The following is a 19,525-nucleotide window of genomic DNA, read 5'->3' as shown; positions in this document are numbered from 1 at the left end:
AAGAGCAAATTAATCTATTTCATTTGGGGTTTGGTTTGGTTGTTTTTACTCATAAGAAGATGGTAATTTGTGTGTTCTAAGCTCTTAGTTCTTACCTGAAATGCTTATTTCTGTGACTTAGAAAATTGAACACTTTCTAGATTTATTAAATATGTCAAGGGGAAAAGATACAATTCCAGTTGAAACCATTTTCTCTCTTGATTTGTTTGTTTGGTTTGGTTGGTTGGCTTGGTTGTGGAAAGAATATGTACGTATGACTACACAGTATTATGTAATTTGTGCCCAAATTGGATAGATATTAGAATCTTTCATTCAAAACTCAGAAACCAGGTGCCTAGGTACAGTCAGGGCTTTGAGATCCTTTTTGAAACCTACCCAGGGTTCCTCACAAGCTTGCATTCCTTGAGCTCTGGGTCCTGTGGTGAAGTTGGAGCCATGCACCTGGCATCCACATACCTAGGTCTGAAAAAGCTAGGTGGGCTTGCTGGCCTCCGGATGAGGTCAGACCTGCAGGTTCACATTCAGCTGACTTCATTCTACACCGAAGCATTCACTTTCACTTACTTAGAACAGTTGAAATAGCTCTTAAAAGAAAATCAAGTTCATTCTGGTTTTCTTTCACCCAAGAATGCTTACAATTTGCACTTCCTAGGTCAGGCTCAATTTAACTACTTCACCCCAACCTGAAATATGGAAAATCTGATTCTGAAGCATTTCACTATGAAAACTGCTTCTCTTGCCCAGGGAGATCTTGATCTGAGACTAACTGATCGCCCTTGTCAGCCAACTTCTCTAGTTGTAATTGCTTCCCATGGACCTGCTAGAGTTTCTGGTTCCTGAAAGCAGCTGGAGAAGAAAGGCATCTATTTCATGGTCTGAGGTTTCTCTTCCCAAGGTGATGTTGATCTAGCCCCGCAAAGATCTGTGGGAGTCCACACAACAGAAGACAATTTAATAGGCTCCAAAGAGCTGATTCAGTGTGGCTACTAAAGGTTATGAAAGTGTGGCTTAGAAAAGGGCGGGGAGAGTCCCTGTGTCCTGCACGCATGCCTGCTCAGGCACTGTGCAGCAAGTCGTCTTCGTCAGAAGCATGGGCTTCACCTGCTCTCAGGAATGCCTATGACAAGTGGTTTTTTCCTAATTATATCTCTGGTTAAACAGGAAGCTTCACTAAAGAGGCTTCATAGGAAGTTATATGTGCAATCTACACAGAACTATATATTCTTTGCCTAATTGAATCCTTAGGAAAGGAAAAAGGAAACTCTCGGAAATTTCCATTTATACTTTAAAATGCTAATGGATGTGGCTTAGCCCCCAGGCTGAACACAGAAATAAAAGATGCTATACTACTGTAATTGATACTTTATTACTAGATTGGAGTATAAGGTTTAAATTTTTTTTATATTCCTTTCAAGATATTAAAACTGATTAAACAACTGCTTCTTTTTTAATACCCATTAATTGAGCATATGCTCAAAGGAGTCTAATGTCCCTTAGCAGGGACATACTGATGTCCCTTTAGCAAGATAGAAAAAAATAGGATAGGAATGTTAAATAGAAATAATAAGTAGAAATGTTATTTGCTTATCAGTTTATATTTTATGACAAATTCAGATAGATATTGTAATATTCGTGTTTTAATAGAATTCACAAGTGCAGTTAAGCCAAGAAAAATACTCCCTTGAAAAATACTCCCTTAATCATCACTGCCGTTCCCTCCAAAATCACCAGTGTTGGTGAAATATATCCGTCAGACTGTCTTACTGTGTATAGGGGTAGCATGTGCCTAGACGTGTGTCCATTTGTTAAGTCAAATATAAAATTGATGGCTGATTGTCAGCCACCTGCCACCAAAGGCTGAAGATTGGGTTGGTGGGAGGTGGGAAGGCTGACTCGTATGTGTCTGTGCAAGCATGTTAAGCATCTCTCTGTCTTGTGTTCATTCACAGCTGTGATTAGTGCCCATCCCATCCATTCCCTCGATAACCCTCACCATCATTTCCACTCCAGCAGCCTCGCTTCTCCAGCCCGCAGTCACCTCTACCACCCAAGCAGCCCATGGCCCATTGGCACATCCATGTCCCTTTCAGACAGGGCCAATTCCACAGGTGAGAGATGAGGCTCAAGCCCAGATGTTGGAAGCATTCCAGGAGTCGGCAAGTGGAAATGGGGAAGGACTTGCCTGCTTACAAATTTCAGTGTTTCTTGTTTATTATAACATTTCTGTGATGAATTTAAATTTGTTTCTGTAAAACTTACTGCACTTTCTCCCGGAGTTTAGCTGCCATTTTAGTAAAAAGAGCAGTAACTTGAATTGCATACGCTTCTCTTCTTCCAGTAAGCCTCACACCTTAACTCTGTCACCTTTTCTAACCCACCTTTTTTTAATTTTTCAATTTGAAAGGGAAGGTTATTCAGAGTGGCTTACAGAAACCAGTTATTGCCTTTATCTCAGTCATTGTAATGTTGGACAGTCATTAGGTGCAGGTCACTGCCCTGTGGACCAAAGTAAGGACAGCATCCAGAAGGCATCGGGCCACCTTAGGGGAACAGGAACATCTCTACAATCTTCAGTGTGTCGTAAATGCTTTGCCAGACAAACATGTCCTCATTTGGAAGTCATGTCTTCATCAGACAGTTTTAAGGAGAAAAGAACAAAGATGAGACAGTGAAAAGAACAGACTATTGCTTCCCACTGACTACAAGCTCATTTAAATCTCTGAGTTTTAAGCTGCAAACCCTAGTGTATATTACTGGTAAAAAACCAAATGTTGACAGTTCTGAAAAATGAGGAAAATTCTATTGAGCTCCATTTTTTTAAAAAAAAATAAAAGCCTCAAATTTTAACATTTAGAAGTTTGAGTCACCACTGCTAACATCTCCCTGTCCTCAAGTTTTGATCAGTCATTAATACACCCAGAATAACAAATGTCAGAGTTTTAGGGCGGTCCAGAGGGCTGTCTAATACCTCTGAGTGCTGCACATTGCCAATACTCTTTCCTGGTTTAGATGGTGCTACTTGAACCCACCCCTAAAAACAGCCTTCCCACTATGTCCTTCCAAATTTAGGTTTCAGATCTACATATGAAATAGATCATTATTCCAGCCAGTGACATGGGAGCCAGCGTTTGTCTTAGAGTCACGAACTCATAGAACAGTGAGTGCCAGAATGCAACTTTTCAGTCCAGCCCTGCGGTCAGGAAGGCAGCTTTGTGTCCAGCCACACTTGGCCATATTGAAGGCTAAAGGATCCATCCCACACAACCCTCACATAAGGAACTGTGTGAGTGTAAGGGAAGTTCTCTGAGTCTGCCTATCCCTGTCCTCCTTTGTCCTAGCCCGGGAGAGGCTTGGGAATTAGAAGACTGGAAATTCCCACTGAGCACTCATCCAAGTAATCTACTCTTGTTGGTAGAGTTCTCTTCTGTGTATGCTGAGACAGAAAGTGAGGAAGGGGAGAGGTTACATTACTAACACAATTCTTGCTTTGATCCCAGAGAGGATAAAGTGATAGTTCATTAGAGATCTATTTGAAAAATAGAGCCAGTGTCTAGAAGTAAACCCAGGTTCTCCCAAAGTCTTTCAAAGCTTTGAGTGTGGAGGCTGTGCAGAACTGGAACCTGGCCAAGTAGTCTTAGCCCCAGGGGCATTTACCACTGCTTGCCATGAGAAGAGCACTTTCTGTTTGACCATTGTGAAGTTTGTGGGTTTTAAACAACTCTGAAAGGTAAGGGATTAGGGTAAGCCTCTCACCAAAGCAGAAATTTTAGTCTGAGCCTAGTATTTTAGTTAGAGCTTAGCATGCAAGGTTGAAGAGCATCTTCCTTGGAGGATGCATGTTCTGGTGCCCTCTGGAGTATACAAGGCAAACCTAGTCGGTGGCAGTAGCTAGGGCTGTGACTCATGCAAACAGTTGAGCTGTCCTTGCTTGCTTTCCTGCCATCTCTTTGTAAAACATAGTTGAGGCAGTTAGGCCTTTGTACACAGAATTGATTACCATGTTGGCTATTATCTGGTGATGTGGTCCAGGCTTAGACCTTTTTCTCTCTCACAGCCTCTTATTTCCCTTCCTAGCCAGCTCCTGCCTGGGCCTGGATCACTGCAGATGGTTCCCAGCAGCTCGCCAGCCACAGCGATGGCTGGAGCAAGCTGAGAAGTGGGTTCCTTTAGAGGATGAAAGGTGTCTGACCCTGGCGAGATTGTTCTACCCACTTGGGGTTGCGGGTAGCACACATACGTCATCCTCATCCCTGGCACCCAGGATCTTTTAAGTTAAAGTATGGTCTGTTCTGTCTACTGAGAGCCCAAGGGAGCAGACGGACTGCTTTTTCACAAAGGCAGGGAAGCAGGTTCGATTCCTGCAGATAGCTTAAGTGTTGCTCTTAAAGCTGAAAACTCAAAAAAGTCAGAATAAGCCTTCAAGCTACCTCTTGCAGCCTGTTGCCCAAGCTAGTCTCCCTGTCTCCTTTCTGGATGAGTTGGTGATCTATCCTGTTCACATTGTATGAAAATCTTCCTCAGTCCCTGACATGGCTACTTCTGCTTTGCAGGGCATCAGGTATAGAGAGGCAGGAAATATTCAGGGCTTCAGAACCTGAGCTTGGGAGTCAATACAGGGATTCAAACTCTGCTCTGTTGGGCCTGTCTATGGGTGACTTGCTTATTTACCCTCCCATTGCCTCAGTGACTCTGGGAAATAAATGTCAAATGCTTAGCATAGAGTAAGCACTTAGTAGTCTACAAAATGAGCCTCTGTTGTACAGGGCTAGTTTAAGATATATACATAAATACACACATACACACACACACATATATATAATTTATACATAATGAATTATGTGTCTCCATGTTTTATAGATGAAGAAATTAAGACTCAGAGACCCAGTGACTTTGCCACATTCACTCATCTAGTATTATCAAAGTAAAATATAGGACTGGCTAACTCCGGTGTGCTTTTCCTGCCCCACTGTGCTGCCTTAGGAGCTTCTCCTTCTTTGTATTTTCTGAGCCTTAACCCTTCCCTGTGTCTCTGGATAAAAACACCATTCATTTGACACAGTCTCCAGCTGGGTACAGAACCCCAAACTACTGGGAGGCTTTATTGTCATGAGGTCAAAGCCATTCACATTGGTGATGGCCATGCAGTGCCTGAGCGTTGGTCTCACCTGCACAAGCCTTGCTGGTGGGTTTTATCCAGCCTATGTTACTAGACATGGTTGTCTGGGGATGGTCAGTTTCTAAGACTACCAATCAGTGAATGAAATTTGAAAAATTGTGTACACTAGTCTTTGGAACCTTCATAAGAACTCCATAATAAGTACTTTAAATATATGAACTTACAACTACCTATGTATATAACTAGAAAAATAACAGCTGGTTGAAACAAGATTGTTTTGGGATTCTTAGTTTAGTCCATCCATTCTTAGCCTCGGCCGCCGTCCTGATCCATATGTCTCTGCACTAGCACTGATCTCCTCAAGTGCTTATCGGACAGGCTTAGGGAACCCCTGGAAGTAGCCACAACTGTATATTTTAAAAGTAAAGAAATACTAACATTTAAGCTTTCCTGCTATAGAATCTGTTCGAAATACCCCCAGCACGGACACCATGCCAGCATCCTCGTCTCAAACATGCTGCACTGATCATCAGGATCCTGAAGGTGCTACTAGCTCTTCTTACTTGGCCAGCTCCCAGGAGGAGGACTCAGGCCAGAGTCTTCCCACAGCTCATGTTCGCCCTTCCCACCCATTGAAGAGCTTCGCCGTACCAGCAATCCCACCCCCGGGACCTCCTATCTATGATCCTGCACTGCCAAGCACACCATTACTGTCCCAGCAAGGTGAGTAAAGGGAGCAGCACTGCTGGAGTGAGGGTGCCTCCCCCATGCCACCCTTGTGCTGGAGTGAGGGTGCCTCCCCCATGCCACCCTTGTGCTGGAGTGAGGGTGCCTTTCCCATGCCACCCCCATGCTAGAGTGAGGGTGCCTCTCCCATGCCACCCTTGTGCTGGAGTGAGTGTGCCTTTCCCATGCCACCCTTGTGCTGGAGTGAGGGTGCCTTTCCCATGCCACCCTTGTGCTGGCTTGAGGGCGCCTTTCCCATGCCACCCCCGTGCTAGAGTGAGGATGCCTCTCCCATGCCACCCTTGTGCTGGAGTGAGGGCGCCCCTCCCATGCCACCCTCGAATCCCCTTTCTTTCCTTTTCTTTTCCTCCCCCTTCCTCTTCCTCTTCCTCCTCCTCCTTTTTTTTAGACAGAGTTTCTCTGTGTGGTCCTGTCTGTCTCGGAATTTGCTGTCTAGACTAGATAGCCTTTGCCTCCTGAGTGCTAGGATTAAAGGCATGTGCCACTGCCACTTCCCCCTACTTCCCATTTTAAAGAACAAGCAAATACCCTCCAAGGTTTTCATAGGAACTTAGAGAAGCTCTGTGTCATTGTCCCCTTTGTGGGGAAAACATACAAGCCACAGCATAATGTAGTGGTGGGCAGGGACTGAACTTTGGAACTGTGTTTTTATGTGTAATCCTGGTATTAAAACCCAGCGGCACAGGTTTGGACAACAGAGCCGCCCTGCCTAGGCTCCTGGAATCTCCCCACTCTAAAGGACACTACAGGCTGCAGAAGGGTCAGGGAGGCCAGAACTGAAAACCAGGAGTCTGAAGACAGTGAGCGCTCATTTGCTGTACTTCACGGCTCAGCAACAAACTCCCGCCATTGCTTATTGTGGTTTGTTTCAGAATAAGTCTGTGGTTCTCAAACCTTTTTAGTCTCTCAAAGCCTCTTCAGAGATCAGTGCCAGTCCAGGGACACACGGATCAGGACCACTGCCAAGGCTGAGAATGGATGGACTAATCTAAGAATCCCAAAACAAGTCTTGTTTCTACATAGGGAGTGTGCCAGCATTTATCATATTAGGAATTAATACAAGAAAATTTTTAGTATTTACTTCATTTGCCCATTTTTGGTGAACTGCTATCATTGCCTTCCAGTTTCCCTTACCTTGTATGTGTCTGATTTGACAGAAGGCAGCTGGCTTCTCCTGTCTGCCCTGCACTCAGTCTCCCGTGACAGGTTGTTCTGGTTGTTAAAATCTGCCCTCACAGGTACACAGTTAACAAGCGGCAGTGCGCTTTCATAACCTTTAGATACTTAGGAACTTCCTTTTTGGAAAAAGGGGGCTTCTATATTGCCCACACTGGTCTAGAATTCTTAATCCTTCTGTCTTAGTGTTGGGATTTCTGATGTATGCCACCAAGTCTAGTCTGGGTATTCTTTTTTGATACATTGGAAAATTCAGCAAGTTGTATCTTCTTAAAGATTGATTTATAACACGGGATCTCTGTCTGTGCATGGACTCTGCATGCTCTGGCTCACTGGGTTGCATTGGTCTAGCTCATGATTTGGATGTGTAACACTGAAACACACATTGGACATTGATTCACTAACTTAAAAAAATCCTCCAAATATTCACACGTTTATTGTCTATAAGAAGCTTCCACTGTCAGATAACAGAAACAAGTTTTTCAAAATGGTAATTTTCACTGAGAACTTTGATTTCAACATCGGCAGTATCCGTCATATTTCCCTTAAGTTCGTAGCCCACTTCTTTTTGTTTCTAGAAAATATCTCAATGACCCATATGTCAGTCACCTTTGAATTAAAAGTTTTGTTGTCACATGATAGAACCTCAGCTGGCCAGTGAGTCTATCATGGTTCCCTTCTTGAAGATGGTTCTGTGTGTGGCATACAGCAGAACATTTGCACTTTCTTACGTGTAATTGAGAGTTAAGATTTAATAAAACAATTTCTTACTGCTTCAGTAAGAGTAATATGTTGACTTTTTGAACTATAACAATATGGCCCTGGTTAAGTTCACAGCTTACTGCTACTGCCTTCATTGCTAAGGCTCTGAACAGTTTGTCCATGTTGCTGTACCCTCAATACAAATCAAACACGCTAAAAAGGCATGCGTTACCTTGTGTGGTAATGAATGATACACAGATAGTTATGAGTAACCTGTAGCTCACCATACTTTGAGAACCATTGGGAGAAAATACTAATTTTCTAAAGGCAGCAGACTTTCTCTGACCTCTTGGATGCCCTGTTACCTTCTTTCTTCCATCTTGCTTCAGTAACTTCTCAGAGCAGATCCTTCTCTGGGCCTGTAGGCATCCCTCACATTGAAACAGCATTCACTCCTGGTGGACTACTGAGGTCGAGTGGATACAACCCCAGCCACAACCTAATAATGCCCTTTGCTTTCAGCTCTCAACCATCACCTTCACTCAGTGAAAACAGCCTCCATCGGGACTTTAGGAAGGAGCCGGCCTCCTATGCCAGTGGTTGTACCGAGTGCCCCTGAAGTACAGGAGACCACCAGGATGCTGGAAGACTCCGAGAGTGTAAGTTCATGGGGCCTTCAGCTTAGCCAGGATGTCCTAAGGGAGCTGTGCGCATGCTGTTAGCTGATTGTACTTTTGTGTACACTGAGGTCTTTGCCACTGTGCATATAAAGCAGATGTAATCACTCATCAAGCAGGCGTCCTTGGAGCATCTCCACACCCTGTGGGAATGTGCTATGGGTTTGGTGTGATATCAGACCTACTCTGATAAGTCTTAAGGTGCTTTATCATCCCATCAAAGTTAGTTACACACATCCTTCCTCTTATTTCTAACCCTTCTAGTTGTTGCCTTCTTCCTGCTATGAATATACACACGTTCCTTCACCCCTGAGCTCCCCGTTCTGTGCCTTTTCTGAGAAGGATACTGGAAGAGAAAGTGCCTAAGATTGCTTTCAAACCCTACTAAACAGCACCCATATTTCCAGATATGGGGTTCTCTAAAGAGAATGCTTAGGTCCAGAGATGCAGGCACACACTATATTTCTCTGACGGAGATCTAGAAAAGGAAAGCAACAGAACGTTTGCCTTGAGGTCATTGTGGGCTGAGGAGTATATGTATGTCAGGAGAAAAGCATTGTATATTGTCAAAAAATGCCGTCTTTATTAATGGCCTTGAGTACTTCCTGCTACTTCTGATCTTATGGAACCAGACTGGTTTCAGGTAGGCCAGCTTCTTCTGACAGTTCTGGCCCAGCTACTTGGTACTCCAAGCTATCCTTTCTGGAAGCTCTTCAGGTCATTCCCGGTAATGGTGTTCTCCCATCCGCAGAGCTATGAACCAGATGAGCTGACCAAAGAGATGGCCCACCTGGAAGGACTCATGAAGGACCTAAATGCCATCACAACGGCTTGATGACCTTCACCTGGAAAGGACTCCAAGTCTGAGTCTCGAAGTCTTGGAACTGAACCTTGAAAACAAGGAATTGTACAGAGTACGAGAGGACAGCACTTGAGAGCAGGAGCCAGCAAACCAGCCAGTGCCTCCATGTGGGGTCGGCTCTGGGCACAGCCACCTGCCTTCTGGTCAGCCTGGATCACGCTTGTGTCGAGGCAGCTTCCCTCTGCCTGCTGATAGCCTGCAGGACTGGGCACTATGGGCCAAGATTTTGTGTCCAGGGAAGAGGCAAGAAGTACGACCTGCCTTTTACTCTGTGGTCAGTGGCTGTGTCTCTGTGCTGCAACTGCATCACTTTTATGGAGTGTAGACATTGGCATTTATGTACAGTTTTGTGTCCTATTTTATTTTACCTTAAAACACTATCAGAAGCCAAGGGATGTCCTCTGCAAGCAGTTGACACTTGACTGCTGTTCCCAGTTCCTTACGGAAAGTCATCGACAGTGAGGTGGTTTGACACCACTGGCAAGCATTGGCTTGTTCTGGGTTTCGTTTCTGTTTTTTAATTATGAGACGTTGCATCCTCTGCCAGCTGTTAATCCATCACTTTGAGGGGAGGACATGTTGTATTGCTGTTTGTAAGCATTTTTATTATTTTTTTATTATAATTATTAAAGGCCTGACTTTCTCCTCTCATCACTGTGAGATTACAGATCTATTTGAATGAAATGTAACATTGAAAAGACTTGTTTGTTGCTTTCTGTCAAATTCAGTATTGGGGTGGGGTTGGGGATTGGGAATAGGAAATGGAGGGGCGGCTGAGGCCCCATGAATGTTTCTGTCAATGTACTTTGTACCAGAAGCCTGCAGAGAATGGAAGCAGTATCTTTAGTGTCCTTTCCTGGCATGTCCATCTGTGTCACTGCATAGCAACTGGAGTTTTGTTCGGATCTGGTTATAAATTCTTGTACATTGGATGGTTTTGATGATTTAGCTGCCCTGGTATCTTGGTCATTTCCTTTTTGGAGTGTCCACCCTGAGGTCCCTGGGGATGTTTGTTTAATTGCCAAGTAGAGCCTCAGCCTGACTCTACTCTGAGAAGCTAGAGAGCACAGGGGAGACTCCCTTTGTGTTGCTATTACTGGTTCTCTTTAGAAAGTTAAATGCTAAGGCAGGAGCTTGGCTTCCTGTTCCAAATAGGAATCCTGCTTCTCTGGGTGCCAGCCCTCAGCCAGGCATCCCTCATGCCCACATTGCAGAGGCTCTCCTGAGCACATCAACCAGGATGAGAGGCAAGATGGGGTGGTGCCCATGAGGCTTCCCCATTTGTGTCTGGACTTAATTCTGTAAGGAGCAGAGAACAGAAATAGTGGAGAGAGGGTCGTGGAAGCAGGTGCCTTCATCTATCCCAGCAGCTCAGCCAAATCCCAGTTAGAATGAGGCAGCAGGAGGTTCCAGGTGTGCTGAGGGCTCAGCCACACACAGAAGACTGCAGAGTGTTAAAGAGGTAAGCTGAGGTGTGTATTTGGTTGCTTTTTATGTTAATGTATAATGAAAAGTATAAGACTAACCCTCAGGCTTCATCTTCTCCAACAGATCCCTGGAGGACAGGATAGAAAGTAAATTGGGCTTGGGCTCCTTAGCCAGTGAGACCACTCAGACTACCATTGGCTGTCCTAGCCTCCCTGTCCTGGAACATGGGTTGTATTATCCTTTTTAGGTCGGTTTTACCCTTTTTACTTTCAACAAGATGAGCTCTTTGTATGATTGTGGGTGGGGGATTTGAAAAATGCAGTGATCTAACTCTTGTTGCTCTTCTAGCTGGTCACATGACGGCACCAGGCAGGGTTCTGGGACAACCAGTGTGCTTTGACTGTCCTACAAAAAGCTGTCAGAGCATTCTGGCCTCCTGGAGGCTAGATTCCTCAGACAGTGTCTAGCCTTTGCCCACAGAGCATGCTAGGTTGTTTAGAGCATTGGACCCCAGCACTTCTGTTACCTCAGGGCCTTGGTACCTGGATACTGCCACAGAATTTCGATGGGGTGGGGAGGGATGTATTTTTAAATAAAGTAACTTAAAAGTTGGGGAATTTTTTTAAATTGAGAAAATGCAAAGCTATTCTGTCTTACACCATTTCACAGTTTGATGTGTCTTATATTTTCCTGTGATTCTGGAAACTAAACCATTGTGTGTCTTGTGTCCTAGCTGAGCTGTGCTCAGCAGCTTCCTTCAGGGAGGTGTGGAACGAATGTGTCTGCTGCCTGGCTGAGGGGCCTGAGGGCTGCTGGGACTGGCCCTGCACACACTTGTTTGGCCTTTTCTGTAATTGATGCTGTAAAACTCTATGGCTTTTTAAAATCAATTTCATGTTTTTATTTAGTATTGGAAATCCAATACACTTTTTTAATCCAATCAAACTGGTCTGGTCAAAAAATTCTTTCCCTTAAAAGTTTGGGGGGCTCCTATTTGCAGCTTCTAATGACTTCTCTGTGGCTCTCACTGCTTTAAAGACAGGAGGTGGAGTGGCAATCTGGGCAGAGGTAGCAAGTAATAAAAGAAGTGTCTGACTGCCAGCCCCAAAGAGGTGTCTTCTTCCTGTCCGTTTCCCGCTGTTGCTGCCAGGGGACGGGGCAGGCGAGGAAGCCCGAGGAATGGCACCTAGCACAGAGCTACCCCGAGGTGCCCAGTATCGTGCTGAGTTGGCCTTCCTGCCGGAGAGGCTGAGAGTTCCACTCTTAAGATCTCTCAGGTTTCCATGCCTGGAATAGTGCTGACCTCAGCAGCCACAGGCTCCCTGCGTCTGTTAGCCTGTGACAGAGCTAGATCTAGATCAAGAGTGCAGTGTCCCTCCAGCTCTGTGTCCATCTGCCCTGCTGCCAGCCTGTACTGGAAACCTGGATAGAGCCCACCATCCCTGTTAGTGATGCTAGACTGGCTTTGGGATGGTCAGAGTCCCAAAGCTCCAAGAATGCTTGTCTGCCCTCTACCTCTGCATCCAGACAGACAAGTAGGTACGGATACACTGCCACTCCAGCCCGGGAAAGCTGCTCTTGAGATTACATCTCTTGCCACATCGATCACCTGAGCTTTCCCCTCTGCATCCCTAGATGGCACTCTAGGCACATTTTCCAATGACAGCTCTGGGAGTCCGCAAGCATGTGGTCTCAATACAGACAAGAATTCCTGCTTTCTGAGATGCCTGTCTCTTGGATGAGTAGACAAACAGCTCTAAAGATGAGGTCTAGGGCCTGCTGGGAGGCTTCTTGCACTATCCCCTCCCTACCTTGCAAGGACCTCAAACTGATGGGTTCTTGGTGTTGTGATACCTGGGCCCTTCCACTTGAGTCCCTGGGCCCCTTTGGAGACCTGGCATGCACTTGAAAGAGAGCTGCCTGCCTCTCAGAGTCCTTAGAAATCAAGCTTGTGCCTCAACAACTACCGTGGTTCTGAGGACTAAAAGTTGCCCTCAACTTGACTCCAAGTTGAACAACATGGACAAAGCTCTGGGGAAAGGAAAAAGCTCCTCTGGCCCCATCAGTCATCTACCTTCCTGCCAGGGGCAGGTAGCACCATCTGCAAAGACTAGACAGCATCAAATAAGCCACCAAATGGTTGGCTAAGGTCATGTGAATAAGCAGAAGCTAAGAGGAGCCACCCCTGGCCACACAAAGACTGTAACCTTGGGTTTCTAGCTACCAATAAAAAGCAATAACAGTACTGGGGAAGACATAAGATTAACTGAAGGGAAATGAAATGCTCTAGTTCATTCTGCTGTAATAAAAACTGTCCAAAAGCAACTTAAGGGAGAGAAGGGTGTATTGGGCTTACTATTCTTGTCACAGTCCATGAGAGAAGTCTAAGCCACCCTATTTGCTGTTTCACAGCATTATCTCCAAGCAAGGGATCACTTCACCTCCAAAGGAGTAGAGACATGAAAGACGCCTCTTGTTGGCTGCCTCAGAGGGATGGTGCCACCTGCAGCCACCTGGGCCTTCCTACATCAGTTAGTACAGCGGGCTGCCACACACCTGCCCACTGGCCAATCTGATCTAGGTAGTTCCTTCTCTGTGGAAGCTTTCCTCTCAGATGATGCTACGCCATATCAAGTTGGCAGTTAAAGCCAACAGGAACATAAATAATACGTCAGACTCTTCATGCTATGTAATATTGGAATAAAATACTATTTATATCTCTGTTACCCTTAAGGTTAATGGCTGGTGCTCATGTTAAGAAGTCCTTTACCCAGAGATCTAGAGCTGAGCAGTTGCTGCATTTCAGAGAAAGGATAATTTGTAATTTCCTTAACTATGGGTAGGGCGGGCCTGGAGAGTTCTATTTTTAAGAAGATCGAGGGAAGTGTTCCCATGAAGAAATCGAGAAAATGGCTTGGGGCATCTGAAAGAACTTTTTTTTTTTTTTTTATTATTATTAACTTGAGTATTTCTTATATACATTTAGAGTGTTATTCCCTTTCCGGCAAACATCCCCCCCCCCCTCCCCTTCCTTATGGGTGTTCCCCTCCCAACCTCCCCCATTGCTGCCCTCTCCCCAACAGTCTAGTTCACTAGGGGTTCAGTCTTAGCAGGACCCAGGGCTTCCCCTTCCACTGGTGCTCTTACTAGGATATTCATTGCAACCCACGAGGTCAGAGTCCAGGGTCAGTCCATGTATAGTCTTTGGGTAGTGGCTTAGTCCCTGGAAGCTCTGGTTGGTTGGCATTGCTGTACATATGGGGTCTTGAGCTCCTTCAAGCTCTTCCAGTTCTTTCTCTGATTCCTTCAACAGGGGTCCTGTTCTCAGTTCAGTGGTTTCCTGCTGGCATACGCCTCTGTATTTGCTGTATTCTGGCTGTGTCTCTCAGGAGCGATCTGCATTCACATTTTGATCATCCGTCTTGAGTTTCATTTGTTCTAGGCATCTAGGGTAATTCAAGCATTTGGGCTAATAGCCACTTATCAATGAGTACATACCATGTATGTCTTTCTGTGATTGGGTTAGCTCACTCAGGATGATATTTTCCAGTTCCAACCATTTGCCTACGAATTTCATAAAGTCATTGTTTTTGATGGCTGAGTAATATTCCATTGTGTAGATGTACCACATTTTCTGTATCCATTCCTCTGTTGAAGGGCATCTGGGTTCTTTCCAGCTTCTGGCTATTATGAATAAGGCTGCGATGAACATAGTGGAGCACGTGTCTTTTTTATATGTTGGGGCATCTTTTGGGTATATGCCCAAGAGAGGTATAGCTGGATCCTCAGGCAGTTCAATGTCCAATTTTCTGAGGAACCTCCAGACTGATTTCCAGAATGGTTGTAGCAGTCTGCAACCCCACCAACAATGGAGGAGTGTTCCCCTTTCTCCACATCCTCGCCAGCATTTGCTGTCACCTGAGTTTTTGATCTTAGCCATTCTCACTGGTGTGAGGTGAAATCTCAGGGTTGTTTTGATTTGCATTTCCCTTATGACTAACGATGTTGAACATTTCTTTAGGTGTTTCTCAGCCATTCGGCATTCCTCAGCTGTGAATTCTCTGTTTAGCTCTGAACCCCATTTTTTAATAGGGTTATTTGTCTCCTGCTGTCTAACTTCTTCAGTTCTTTGTATATTTTGGATATAAGCCCTCTATCTGTTGTAGGATTGGTAAAGATCTTTTTCCCAATCTGTTGGTTGCCGCTTTGTCCTAACCACAGTATCCTTTGCCTTACAGAAGCTTTGTAGTTTTATGAGATACCCATTTGTCGATTCTTGATCTTAGAGCATAAGCCATGGGTGTTTTGTTCAGGAAATTTCTGAAAGAACTTCTTATAGTGAGTGCATCTGCAGCAAGCCCTAATGCTGCTTGACTCTGTATGAAGTAGTCCCTTCCTATTCCCAAGTCTGAAGTGATAGCTGTTCTGGGAACAAGGCACTGCACAAACTGAGATGAGACCTCTAGACAAGGAGACGAGCATCAAAAGCTTGACATGGTGTGGTTGACCCATGTGGATGGGCCCTCTGGAGGCAAGACCTTAGGAGTCTGAAGCTAAGAAATCCATGGTATCAAGGAGAGGTGCAAGACCTTCAGTACAGTTGGGCCCTGGCCAGAAGTGTCCAGATCCTCAAAGATCTCAGGGTCCTAGGGCAGACTGTCACCTGGTTGCTAGATGCTTGCCCCACTATGAGCACCTCTTCCTTCTCCCAGATGGGTGTGTGGGAACCACTTTAAGCTCTTTACACCATACTTAAACTCATTGCTCAGCCAGTTCTGTCAAGCCTACCTCTCAGATGTCCCCCAGAGTGCCACTTCCTTGTCTGTTGAGCAGTCTAGTCTCACATGGAATCTGGTGGTGACTATTTACAGCAGGCTAGTATCTTTTTTAACTTAAGCTCTCTCTCCCTTGCTCAACACCATGCAGTTTCCTGCACAACAGTTCAGCATGGCCCACCTGACCTCTTCCCTTTCCTTTCCTTACTTGTCCTGGCAACAGAGCAGACTGCCTTTGCATAATAAACGTTGTGTGTGGCCTCTGCACTGTTTTTTCCTTCTCCCCTTCACCTCACCACTGGCTCTGTCAGTAGATGTGCATTTTAAAGACCCTATCTCACTAGATCCCTGATCAGTTTTTTTTTTTAATGTTTTTTCCAATACATAAGGACTTTCTCAAGGAGAGAACTATGTGTTTGGATTCTCCACCTTAGTGCCTAATGCATTGTAGGGTTTTACTAAATGAGTTTCTCCTGTGAGAAAGATAAGACCTGAAGTCAGAGAGCTAGTGCATCATGACCTAGCTCTGAGGGAATCTGATGAAGCTCAAGCTCTTCCTGCAAGGGAACACATCGTTAGGAAGGCATGTTCGTCTGCCAGGTCTGAGTGCCAGAAGAGAGCCCATAGGCAGGCGATGGCAGATAGAGGTGCTACAGAGCTGCCCACTTCACACGGATGCCTGAAAGAAGACATCTCCTAGGCATCCATGTCAGACTCAACCTCCTGTCACTGGGATAAATGCCAGAACTCCAGCAGGCCAAGGTTGAGGCCTGTGCACAGAGCTGGCTGGCCACCTTCGCTGGACAGAGAAAGCTGGTGCTATCCATCCACAGAGCATTCTCTGGAATGCTCAAGGACACAAGGCTGGACCCACTTGAGCTGCATGTGGCAGATCAGATGCTGCAGGTCGGGGGTCCAGCCTAGTGAGTCAAGGATAAAGTGGGTACCTTTCATAAACTCAAAAACAGGTCTTGGAGTGGGGAGACAGCTTGGTGAGTAAAGTACAGGGACCCAAGTTCGAATCTCCAGAATCCACATACAGCTAGGCAGAGTGGCACAGGCTTGTAACTGCAGCACTTTGGTGAGGCAGAAACAGAAAGAGGTAGAGATAGGGGTGAGAGATAGAGACATACACAACTGCAAACAGCAGAGACCCTACTTAACAAGGCGGAAGTCAAGAACTAATGCCTGAAGATCTCCAGCTCCATGCTGGACTGACACCGGTACATACACAGACGCACAAAGTTCTTACTGAGAATTCTGAGTGGTTCACAGCTTTCTGAAAGAGGAAAGAAGAGCTGGCATTCTTGAAGGCAAATGACAAGAGCAGGCTCTTATAGACAACGTTGCCTGGGAGATGGTAGGTGGAGATGGTAGGTGGAGGAAATACTTATGAACACTCTAGACTAATGGAAAGAAAGCTGACTGGAACTGAAGCCAAAGAGAATGTGGCATGGGCAGCTATTATGAAAGGAATATATTGAGTCTGTTGGAATGGGTTTTCCTCTTCCAAAATTCTAGGAATTATACACTGTTTCCAGATACTTCTGGAGCCCATGGTGCCTGGGTATGCAGCATGGATTAGACATACATTGCTAACTTGTTGCCAGCCTAGAGGAGAACACAGATCCTTCACAACAGAAATCACCACAGTGAACAGTTTCTCTCAGTACTGCTTGCTTGGACCAGATCTAACGAGAAAACAAAGGAGCAGGTAACTAGATAATTACAACAGAAATGCTTTTAAATGATGTAAGGGATAACTCTAATGAAGGAACAGAGAATGGTAAATTTCTCTTACCATTGTTTTTGCTGCATCCCATGTTTGGCAGGATGTCTGCTTGGGGTGCGTGTGTGTGTGTGTGTGTGTGTGTGTGTGTGTGTGTGTGTGTGTGTGTAAGAGAGAAAGGAGAGGGTAGTGGGGGGAGGGAGGAAGGCAGGGAGAGAGAGGGAGAGTCATTCTTCTGATCAGAGAATATACTCTATATGAGTTCATCTCCTTTAAATCTATTCAGACCTGTGGCCTACCACGTGGTCTGTCTTGGAGAATGTTCATATGCATGTTGGGGTGTGTTGGAGGAAGTGTTCAGAGACACCTGTAGGTATAGTTGGTTTAAGTTATCCAGGTCTTCTGCTTGCTTTTTGTTATTTGAAGACAGGCTCTCGTATAGTTCAGGCTGTCCTTGAAACTCTGCTTCTCCTGCTTTTGTCCCCAAGTGCTGGGATACAGTTGTGCACCACCACCTCTGGCTTTAAATCAACTCTCATGCTTCAGTTCATCTGCTATCCCAGTCCTGAAAGAAGAACACGAGTTGGCAGTTATTACTGCTGACTTGTCTACTTCTTTCAGACTTACCTCATGCATGTATGTTTATAAATGTTATATTTTTTATTGGTTAACCATTTTCATAAAATATCCTCTGTCTTTAGCAGTTCTCCCTTAAGTGTTCGTCAGTATTAAAGTGACGCTCTAGTCGTCCTCTGGCCATTGTTTACCTGGTGTATCTTTCACATTTTTTCTTTTCAACCTAGTAGTATATTTAAGAATAACATGCCTATGTCTTGTAGACAGTATACAGCTAGGTCATAGGTTTTATTCCTCTCTGTATGCCTTTTGCTTTTAATTTAAATGTTTAGCCTATTTACATATAATGCATTTACTGATAAGATAAAAGTTACATGTGGCATTTTCCTATTTTGTTTCTCTATATCCTGCTTTTTAAAGTACTTTCATCACTGTTTCTGACTTTCCCATGCTGCAGATAATTTCCACTGTGTCATTTTAGTTATCTGGCCAGAAAACACAAATCGCTAAAACATTGGCAAGTTGGTCATCAGCAAAATGAAAATACTTGATCTTTACAGACATAAATAAAAAAATAAAAAGGTAGGTCACAAACTTATAAAAATAAATCCCAAACAACTATTTTATCAAGTACTTATATGTGGAGTATTTTAGTTATAATTCAACGATAAGAAAATGGAAGGTTTGTGAGAAACAATTGTGTGAAAATTTGAATAAGCGTTTTTTACCCCAGAACATACATGGGCGGAAACAGATGCCTGAAGTGATGGACAGCGCCCTTAGTCCTTGTGGGGATGCACACTGAAAGCAGAGTTTGCATGACACAGCTCTGGAGCGGGGACATTGCTGCTGACAACTGCAAGCGTAAGGAGATGAAGTGACTAAGACACTCTATAATTGCCGATAGAAATGCAAGCAGCCCTTCCACTTTGGAAAATAAAATTACAAATATACCAATCATATGACTCAGGAGAGCCATTGCTGGGTATTTACAATCAATGAAAACTCATATTCATTTTGAAACAATTAGAAGAATAAGTTTTTAAGTGTTCTCACCACAAAGATATGACATATGAAGTAATACGTATTCATTAGCTCCATTCAGCCGGCAGTTCCCTGAGTACGGATTTCAAAGCATCATGCTGTGTATGACAATTTGTATTTGCCAATGTAAGTGTTTTTAAAATCCACATTCATAGAAACTTTATTCTTAATGGGCAATCATGGAAACAGCCCAGTTGTTCATCGATGGTCGAATAAACAAATCCCGAACAAGCCGTACAGCACAGCATCCCACGGGCAGAGCTGGAAAGCATGGGGCTAACCTAGGATATCAGGCAGGTGTAGACTAAGTGCTTCCTGAGTCCGCATGCATGAAATTTCAGAAACAGAAAAACATGAGGGATATGATAACAGACTGCTGGGAACCAAGAGAGAGGAAGAAACTGAAGGGGGTGAGAGGTGAATCAGAGAAACGTTCTAACTGTTGACGTGGTTGTAAGACCTCATTGAACTCGACACTTAAAATTAGTGAATTTTGCTGCATATGAATTATTCTTCAATTATGCTTCAATAGGAAGCATAGATAAAATTAGCAACAGTAACAAAAACATGAGAAGCTAGGAAAAAAATCCAATGAAATGTAAAACCCGATGGAGACCATATAAAACCATATTAAAAGACCTGGCCAAGATGTTCAGAACTGGTATGCTGGTGAGTGTTAACTATCGACCTGAC

The 19,525-nt window shown here is 44.5% G+C and overlaps 1 protein-coding gene across 10 annotated transcripts in view; it reads left to right on the top strand.

Moving 5' to 3' along the window:
• Neo1 (neogenin 1) overlaps nt 1–11,653 on the top strand; it is a 153,079-nt gene extending 141,426 nt beyond the window's left edge. For 4 of the 10 annotated variants that reach the window (XM_032909403.1, XM_032909405.1, XM_032909404.1 and 1 more), the window contains 4 exons: nt 1,950–2,108; nt 5,576–5,839; nt 8,264–8,400; nt 9,170–11,653. In XM_032909403.1, the coding sequence (XP_032765294.1) occupies nt 1,950–2,108; nt 5,576–5,839; nt 8,264–8,400; nt 9,170–9,253 (644 nt within the window). In that variant the 3' untranslated portion in view covers nt 9,254–11,653. The remainder of the gene's footprint in view (nt 1–1,949; nt 2,109–5,575; nt 5,840–8,263; nt 8,401–9,169) is intronic. The other 6 variants (XM_032909398.1, XM_032909397.1, XM_032909400.1 and 3 more) reach the window with 2 other exon arrangements.
• The last annotated feature ends 7,872 nt before the right edge of the window (nt 11,654–19,525 follow it).

The sequence above is a fragment of the Rattus rattus genome, chromosome 8 (genome assembly GCF_011064425.1).
Source record: "Rattus rattus isolate New Zealand chromosome 8, Rrattus_CSIRO_v1, whole genome shotgun sequence".
Taxonomy (NCBI): Eukaryota; Metazoa; Chordata; class Mammalia; order Rodentia; family Muridae; genus Rattus; species Rattus rattus.
Note: the sequence above shows the minus strand (reverse complement) of the source record. Positions and strands in the feature narration are given on the sequence as shown.